Source organism: Podarcis cretensis, assembly GCF_951804945.1.
Source record: "Podarcis cretensis genome assembly, chromosome: 6".
NCBI classification, from domain to species: domain Eukaryota; kingdom Metazoa; phylum Chordata; class Lepidosauria; order Squamata; family Lacertidae; genus Podarcis; species Podarcis cretensis.
Window position 1 is genome coordinate 10,717,452 of NC_137175.1, and position 9,106 is coordinate 10,726,557.

The 9,106-nt window shown below is 47.8% G+C and overlaps 1 protein-coding gene across 1 annotated transcript in view; it reads left to right on the forward strand.

Annotated features, from left to right (window-relative positions):
- The window catches only part of RBBP8NL (RBBP8 N-terminal like), a 40,536-nt gene extending 31,430 nt beyond the window's left edge, over positions 1 to 9,106 (forward strand). The window contains exons 11-14 of the mRNA XM_079980181.1: positions 1,094 to 1,205; positions 3,472 to 3,533; positions 5,738 to 5,864; positions 8,732 to 9,106. Of these exons, the coding sequence (XP_079836307.1) occupies positions 1,094 to 1,205; positions 3,472 to 3,533; positions 5,738 to 5,864; positions 8,732 to 8,862 (432 nt within the window). The 3' untranslated portion in view covers positions 8,863 to 9,106. The remainder of the gene's footprint in view (positions 1 to 1,093; positions 1,206 to 3,471; positions 3,534 to 5,737; positions 5,865 to 8,731) is intronic.

Genomic DNA, 9,106 nt, shown 5'->3' on the forward strand with positions numbered 1-9,106 from the left:
GAGCTGTATCCAATGTAAAAGCAGACCTATTGAGATTAATGGGTGTGACTAACTAAAGTCCATAAATTTCAGTGGGTCTTGTCTGAGCTGGACACAACTCATGATTCATATTCTGTGAATCCGATATGATTCTCTCTTACAGTGATGCTTGTGTTTAGCAGGACTTGAACACAGGTCTCATGAACATATGAGCTACCTTACATTGCTGGCATATATAGCCAAGTAGTGTACAGTGGCACCTTGGGTTAAGTACTTAATTCATTCCGGAGGTCTGTTCTTAACCTGAAACTGTTCTTAACCTGAAGCACCATTTTAGCTAATGGGGCCTCCTGCTGCGCCGCCAGAGCACAATTTCTGTTCTCATCCTGAAGCAAAGTTCTTAACCCGAGGTACTATTTCTGGGTTAGTGGAGTCTGTAACCTGAAGTGTATGCAACCCGAGGTACCACTGTATATTCTGACTCACTGCAGTTCTCCAACACTTAAGAGAGGGGTCACTCCAGCCCCACCAAGGTGTCTTTTGGTGAAAAATGAACCCCAGACCTCCTACATGCAAGATTTGTGCTCTACCACTCAATTACATCCTTTCCCCATCTCATCAAGAAGGAAGGCTAGTCATGTGTGATGTTCCATGGAGGCTGTTTTGGTCCATGGAGATACTCACCACAAGCATAGGTGATCACCCCAGCTGTGCTGGAGGTGGGTAAGCAGGGGAACATATGATCAGCACCTTGGAGAGGTGTCCTGTAGCTGAGGCAGGACATACATGTGGACACAGAAGTGTCCTGGAGCAACTAACAGATCTTGATAGGCTAGGCTAGCTATTCATTGACTAGTAACTCCTAAAAGCTCTCCGGAGTCTGTGGTCCAATTATCAGAGTCTGGTGGCAGAGATCCCTCCTTTTGCGCTACAGCTCCACATATGACAGTCCATGAAATACACCCGTCTCTTTACAGCTGCAAATGTTGGAGGAATCTGCCTTTGAGGATTCCTGGTCTGTGGCCATGATGGAGGCTGGGTGTTATTGGTGTGAGTGTGTTTGTGTTGAACTGCTATATTTCTGGCCACAAACATCTGTCTGTGACTTCTGCAGATCTCTTCATTACAAGAACTTCCCACGTACAAGCCGGCGTCTTGTGACACCACAGCCGATTCAGAGACAAAGGTGCCTTTTGAAGCAGAGAAGCAGAAAATGGACCAGCCAGGTAATCTGCACTTTCAGAGAGACAGTGATAGGGAACAACATTTCTCTTGGTAGGTTGTAGGGTTTTTCTAAGTTAGCAGGCCCCAGGTGCATGAAACACGCCCTCATCTTTTCAGACAGACAGACTCCAACAACAACATCGTCACCATGATTTGCTCGCTGGGAGATTAGATGGTGTTAACTATTTAAAGGTAAAGGGGTAAAGGGACCCCTGACCATTAGGTCCAGTCGTGACCAACTCTGGGGTTGCAGCACTCATCTTGCTTTATTGGCCGAGCTTCCGGGTCATGTGGCCAGAATGACTAAGCCGCTTCTGGTGAACCAGAGCAGCGCACGGAAATGCCGTTTACCTTCCCGCCAAAGTGGTACCTATTTATCTACTTGCACTTTGACGTGCTTTCAAACTGCTAGGTTGGCAGGAGCTGGGACCGAGCAATGGGAGCTCACAATGGGGATTCGAACCGCCAACCTTCTGAATGGCAAGTCCAAGCGGCACAGTGGTTTAACCCACAGCGCCACCCGCGTCCCTGTTAACTATTTAGTTAGCATTTAATTTCAACTTGTTTGTGAGGACACTGGATGAGGTTGCATCAAAGCAAGTGTTATCCTACACTTTGCCATGCATTTTCCCGACACTTTCCTTATCGCCAAAAGTCTGGTCTTTTTGGGGAAGTGTGTTTCCTGCCCAATACCTCCAAATCAACTGTAACTGCCCAACCTGAATTTGCCTGTATGTGACTGAATCCCACCCAAAAATAGAGACAAACTGGAAGCGCCATTAGCCTTTAAGGTGCCACAAGACTCTATTTTTGTGGTTGCTGTAACAGACTGACACAGCTACCATTTCTTTCAGCAAGAAATGTAGACATCCCTTGTTGACCAAACCACTCTTACATCAAACTGCACTCCAAAGCTTGAGAAACATTTCCCCTAATGGTTGTAATTAATCCTCTCAGTAGCAACGTCTAAGTTCTGTGGCTTCCAAAGAAACTTCTATTGCTCAACTGGTAGTTTCACTCCTTATATCCAGGACGACTGCATTGTTTGAACACACTGTGCCTCCAATTTAAGTAAACTTTGATTATAACAGACAGTAGGTCTTTGTGCTCAACCGAAACCTCCAGCACCCTATAAGGCTTTTCGGACAACAAGACCAGAAACTTCTCACTTTAGCCTGTGGCCATATCAACCCAAGCAAGCCCCACCTGCTCAAATTATTTGTTCACCTAGATCAGTCTTGTCTGCTGTGATTGACAGCAGCTCTCCAAAGTCTCAAGCATTTGCCTTCTGGTCTTTTTACCTGGAGATTTCAGATATTTAACCTATGACTTCCTGCATGCAGACCAGTGAGATATGGACACACGATAGGAAGTTGCAAAGGGAGTGATCCCTGATTCAAGACAATGAGGAAATCACAAGCTTTTCCTAATTATAGCCCCCACAGGAAAATCCCCGTGGGTTAAAGCCTCAGCGTCTAGGGCTTGCCGATCGAAAGGTCGGCGGTTCGAATCCCTGCGGCGGGGTGCGCTCCCGCTGCTCGGTCCCAGCGCCTGCCAACCTAGCAGTTCGAAAGCACCTCCGGGTGCAAGTAGATAAATAGGGACCGCTTACCAGCGGGAAGGTAAACGGCGTTTCCGTGTGCGGCTCTGGCTCGCCAGAGCAGCGATGTCACGCTGGCCACGTGACCCGGAAGTGTCTCCGGACAGCGCTGGCCCCTGGCCTCTTAAGTGAGATGGGCGCACAACCCCAGAGTCTGTCAAGACTGGCCCGTACGGGCAGGGGTACCTTTACCTTTACCTTTACATCTGTGAGGACTAGAAACTTGACCCTTCCCCACTCCTTCTTGGTGCTGCAGTAAAATGATTGATTGGCCCTCCTATTGTATGAGGGGGGGAAGCACTATTCCTATATCAACAACAACAACAAAAGTCACATCCGTAATTTCAACTTTACTGGCTGAGCTAGAAAGTAGAGTTGGCCTGTATGGCTTGATTTTGGGAAGCTCTAGCCCAGACCAGAGAATCAGGATTTTTGTGCTAGTGGGAAAGTTTTTGTTTTGTTTTTTAAAGGCAGCTGTGTGCTGATTTGCATATAAGGAGATCAGATCAAGGGAGAAGGATCTCTCAATTGATTGACAGCTGGGTGGGGTGGGAACACACATAGAGAGAGGTTTTGTTTGCTTGACATTTGAATATTGGTGTGGCTCCTCCTCTGGAAACTGCAAGTCCTCCAACAGCTGATCTTTCATCTGCCATTGTTTCCTTTAGGTAACGGAGATTCTGAGTCGGTCAATGAAGAATCTGACGAGCCCAATACATCCGATAGCGAGGTTTGTTCCCTTTTGTGTATTTGCTCATCTTCCCACACATACACCTGTCTGTCCCCCTCCCCCAAACACACACACCAAGTAGAGTCTACCTTCTGGCTAAGCACAACCCATTCTCAGTGTGGGACTCATTTAGGAGGCAACTGGGCAACACTGGGTTTACTTGGCTCAATATGCCCACCTGTCATTCAGCTGATGTCACAATGACTATTTTTCGCTTGCACAGTTTGAAATCAAACCGTGCAGGGAAGGCACAGTGTAATGCAAGACCCAAAGAATCAGCTGTTGTTGGCGCTTGCAAAGTACCATACTTTTCCGTGTATAAGACTAGGTTTTTTTTACTAAAAAAATAATGTTTAAAAGGGGGGTAGTCTTATACACGGAGGCAATCTCCCCCATTTTCTTAATTTTGAGTCCCCAAAAATAGGGGGCATCTTAAACACGGTACATCAAAGCAGCTAGACGGGTGACTTTGATTGGCCACCGAGACCATATACCACTGGTCCTGGAAGACCTACATTGGCTCCCAGTACGTTTCCAAGCACAGTTCAAAGTGTTGGTGCTGACCTTTAAAGCCCTAAATGGCCTCAACTCAGTATATCTGAAGGAGCGTCTCCATCCCCACCGTTCAGCCTGGACACTGAGGTCCAGCTCTGAGGGCCTTCTGGCAATTCCCTCACTGCGAGAAGTGAGGTTACAGGAAACCAGGCAGAGGGCCTTCTCGGTAGTGGCGCCCGCCCTGTGGAACACCCTCCCATCAAATGTTAAGGAAATAAACAACCTTTTAGAAGACACCTGAGGGCAGCCCTGTTTAGGGAAGTTTTTAATGTTTGATGTGTTTGTGTTTTTAATATTTTGTTGGGAGCCACCCAGAGTGTCTGGGGAAACCCAGCCAGATGGGCGGGGTATAAATAATAAATTATCATCATAATCATCATCATCACATGGCTTTGAAGCCACCGCTGATCTGCAAATCTCTTTTGGTCCAGCCATGCCTTTACCCAGCCTGGTGTCATATATGGCATTAGGTTGAAGACAAAACTGCCTCATGGTTTAAATGGGGAGGGCTGGTGGGTCTCATTAAGCCCACAAACAAGAGATTTCCCCACTTCTGAGAACCTTTGGCAATGCTAACCAAACCTTATGCTCTCAACTAAGTCAAGAGAAGCCACTAGAGAAAGGGGGCTCCATATGGTGTGCCAGGATCCTGCTCCAACGTCGCTTGTGGGCAGACAAGTGTGGCGACAAAGTGGGCAGCTCATGAGATGCATGGCCTTATGAGATTCAGCTGGCCCAATCATTAGGCAGAGTGAAGCAACTGCCTCAGGTGGCAGATTCTGATGGACATTTGAGTATTTCCCCCAAGGCATTCCTGCCAAGCCCCTTGTCCATTCCTCTGGGCTGGAGGGCAGAGATTTGTGCTGCATGTGGCTTGCCCTGTGCCCCCTATGCTAGCCAGCTGGCATCAGCTGCAGTGGGACACACTGCCCCATTGCCAGTGTTCCAGTCAGATTCATCTGTCAGCCCAGCTGGCTTCTGTATGTGCAATGGGGAGCAGCACCAAACGTTTGCCCTCTGCCCCAGGCAGCGGAATGTATTCGGCTGTCCCTGCTAAATCAGTCCCATCAATCACTAAAAGGAAGACTTGCAACAGACACATCCCAAAATGAAGTGCTGGTGCCATGGTTAAAATAAAGGAGGTGAAAGTTGGAAGGAATAGAAGCTGTCTTTCCAAAGCTGAGTTTCTCAATTGGTAGAGCATGAGAGTAAATCTCAGGGCTGTGGGTTCGAGCCCCACATTGGGCAAAAGATTCCTGCATTGCAGGGGGCAGGAATAGATGATCCCTGTGATCCGTTCCAACTCTATGATTCAAGTTATGACCTTAATCCTAATATAGCCAGGATAGCCAACTAGCAAGGCCAATGGTAAGGGCATCACTCTGGCTAATCCTACACTGTTCACCTAGAACGACCTATGAAAGGACTTGACTTTAATCCAAAATGAGCTGTGTTTGACTTGTAGGCAGGGTTGAAAAAGCATCTTGTTTGCGGAATACAGAAGGAGGAAAAGAATTTTTCCAATCAGACCTGATTTTTGAGTGCAAAACTTGAGCACAACTGAAGGAAAAAAGGTGGGGTTCCCATATGCTACGGGACATTTAACTTGCACATCTGCAACTCATGTCTGAATAATTTCCCCCTAATAGGTGATTGGCACTTGTGATGATGAAAGCCTCCAAGCAGCTCCCGTGAAAGAAAAATATTGTTGCACAACTGAGATCACCCAGAGATCGCAAAAGAAGCGGAAAAGGGGACACGATTCACTGACAAAGGGTACAAACAGGGGGTTCAGAATCATGTATTGTGAGATACAGTCATACCTCGGGTTACAGACCTTGCGTTTTTTTGGGTTACGGACCACCAAAACCCAGAAGTACCGGAACAGGTTACTTCTGGGTTTCGGCGGTTGCGCATGCGCAGAAGCACTAAATCACGCTTTGTGCATGTGCAGAAGCACCGAATTGCAACCCGCACATGCGCAGATGCACAGCTGCGGGTTGTGAACGTGCATCCCACACAGATCACGTTCGCAACCTGAGCGTCCGCTGTATACTATTTTTCATGTCTTCCATAACACTGCACCTGTTTACTTAGGCCACATTCACATTTAAATTGCCTATGTTGCCACTTGTTACTTTGTTCGGAAACTCCTATACCCCTCACAGAGCCATGATTTCCAGAGTAGTTTAGCAATCCATCCCTCTTCGCAGAGCTATCTCTGAGAATTGTAGCTCTGAGTGGGGATAGAGGCTTCCTAAGAACTCTCAGCCCCTTTAACAGCTCCTAGAATTCTTGGGGGGGAAGACAGTTTAAAATGGCACCATGGCGCTTTAAATGGATGTGGCCCCTGGCCACTGAACTTTGTTTCTTTTGGTGGCTCATTTGAGAAAAGAATGAGCTAGCTTTTCCTATGCACAGGCCAGGCACTCTCTTCTGCTCTCTGAATTCCAGGCTATGCAAATGTTTGTCCACAGCGATACAGTCCGCCGTGATAAGGAACGCAAGCAGGGAGGACTCCAGAGTCTGGGGGCCAGGCTGGCTTTCTGGCAAAGGGTTAGCCCAAGCCAACCTGGGAGGGAGAAGAGAGTAGGAGAAAGGCTTGGCAACACGTAAATTGAATAGGTGCACTAGGTACACAGTTCAGTGTTTGCTTAGCCTTTCCGGAGAAATGTTATTGACTTGCAGGGAATGCATTTTTCACAAACGGTGTTTATTGTTAAGCCCCATTCCCTGTAGAAGGGGAAACCTCTTAACAATGGAATGTGTTGTACTGGCATTTCCAGCAGGTGACAAAGTAGGAAATGGATAAAGGTTGGGCACTTGAAAAAGGGCGGAGGGGATAACCAACAACCCTCCCTTCCTCTTCACAGTTTAAATACTTTTCCATCCCCAAAGCGCTACCCCTGGCTCTGTTTGCGCAGTCAAAAAGTGTGTGCTTGGCTGTGTGTGTATGCGTGTGAGTTAGAGAGAGCAATGTTGACTGAGTATGTGAGAGAGATATTGTCAGCAAGGCAAGAGGGCTTGTTTGACAAGCTTCTGTTCCTATCACATTGCCTTTCTGACAGGTCTGATGAACCTGGACGCAAAATGTTGACAGCTCCTTTTTCTTGTTCTGTCAAAAGGCTCGGCCCTTCCCTGCAAAGGGCTGAGCTCAGAAGGGGTTAAAATTGCAAAGGGCAAGACAATGGTAGGCAGTGGCGGCAGGGGTGGGGTGGGGTGGACACTGGTATTTTCAAATACCAGTGCTTGCAAATTTAATCCAGGCCTGCAAGCAGCTGCCCATCTGCCTTTACATTACCACTCTCAAAGGTAGCAGGGGAACACGGGTGGCGCTGTGGTCTAAACCACTTAGCCTCTTGGGCTTGCCAATCATAAGGTCGGCAATTCAAATCTGCACAAGAGGATGAGCTCCCACTGCTCTGTCCCAGCTTCTGCCAACCTAGCAGTTTGAAAGCACGTCAAAGTGCAAGTAGATAAATAGGTACCACTTTGGCGGGAAGGTAAACGGCGTTTCCGTACGCTGCTCTGGTTCACCAGAAGCGGCTTAGTCATTCTGGCCACATGACCCGGAAGCTCGGCCAATAAAGCAAGATGAGTGCTGCAACCCCAGAGTTGGTCATGACTGGACCTAATGGTCAGGGGTCCCTTTACCCCTTTACCTTTAAATAGTTAACACCGTCTAATCTCCCAGGGTGTTCCCGTGCACTCTGTTTTCCGTCACAGTGTTCCATTGTACCAGCAGCGGTTTAGTCCTGCTGGCCACATGACCCGGAAAGCTGTCTGCAGACAAACGCCGGCTCCCTCGGTCTGCAAGCAAGATGAGCGCTGCACCCCAGAGTCACCTTTGGCTAGACTTAACCGTCCAAGAGTCCTTTTTTTTACTGCTCTCAATGCAGCAGGTTCTTGAAATGCTGAATCCAGTGTCTGTGACCAGGATTAGGATTTAGGACAGAATTCTGCCCCAGCTTTTATAGAACCTGCATCAGCGGCAAGGATAGCCGTTTGTGTTATTTTTTTTCCAACCAGGAAGAAAGAACACTGAAATTATGGCAACAGGGAAGGATGGAATGGAACCCAAGTCCAGCACCAGCAATCAGTCAGGTTGGGCACCGGCCAAGGACTAGGGGCTTGGAAGGGCCCCCAACCTAGCTGTGTCACCATTCATTCCCTGTTTTGTTTTGTTTTGTGAGGGTGGCTCATCTTTGGCCCTGTGCCAAAAGTACCATGAAATCTGGCCCTCATGCAACCAAGTCATAGACAGGGAGCTTCTCATTTGTGTGGCTCTTAACATTGGAACTGGGTGAGATGTTTTCAGGAAACCCGATTTTTAGACTCCACAAGCTGCTTCAACCAATACCTCTTCCCAGGGATTGGGAATGGTAGCTGTCTAAGGGAATGGGGGTCACCTAACATCTCCCAGACCCTTAATGAACTACAGTTCCCAGGATTCCTTGGGGGAAGCCATGACTCTTTAAAGTGCAATAGATCACTTGGCGATCTATTGCAATCGCTCTTTTGATCTACCTTCGGCCCACCTCTTCTATATGAGGTGCCAGAGACTTTAACAAAACTTGCCCAGTTCGTTATACCAGAATGCATTGCAAACCTGCTAACGCCTTTGTCTGTTTTGCTCTTCGCAGCCTTTAAGAAGCCTGTTCAAGGCCGGCGTAATGGCAAAGCAGCCCAGATCCTAGCCGACGTGCAAGAAGACCTAAAAGAAACAGCAAAGTGCAGCCCTGCTTCCAGCCACAATGAAGACGAAGAGACATAGCCCGAATGTGCTTTCTCGCTGGGGCAGATCCTACCACTTGAACTGGTGTCAGATATTTCTGCTGTGATATGAGGCCCTTCAGTGGCCAGTTATTCTCACTGACATCAACCAGGACAGCTCAAGCCTGCTCAGGCACCATTGCTTCACATCCCTGACCGACAAGTGAATTCATGTGGACTAGTAACTTACTGACCGTCAAGGCACTCTGGAGAGCTTTATGAAATTCTTCAGTTAAATCTCTCGA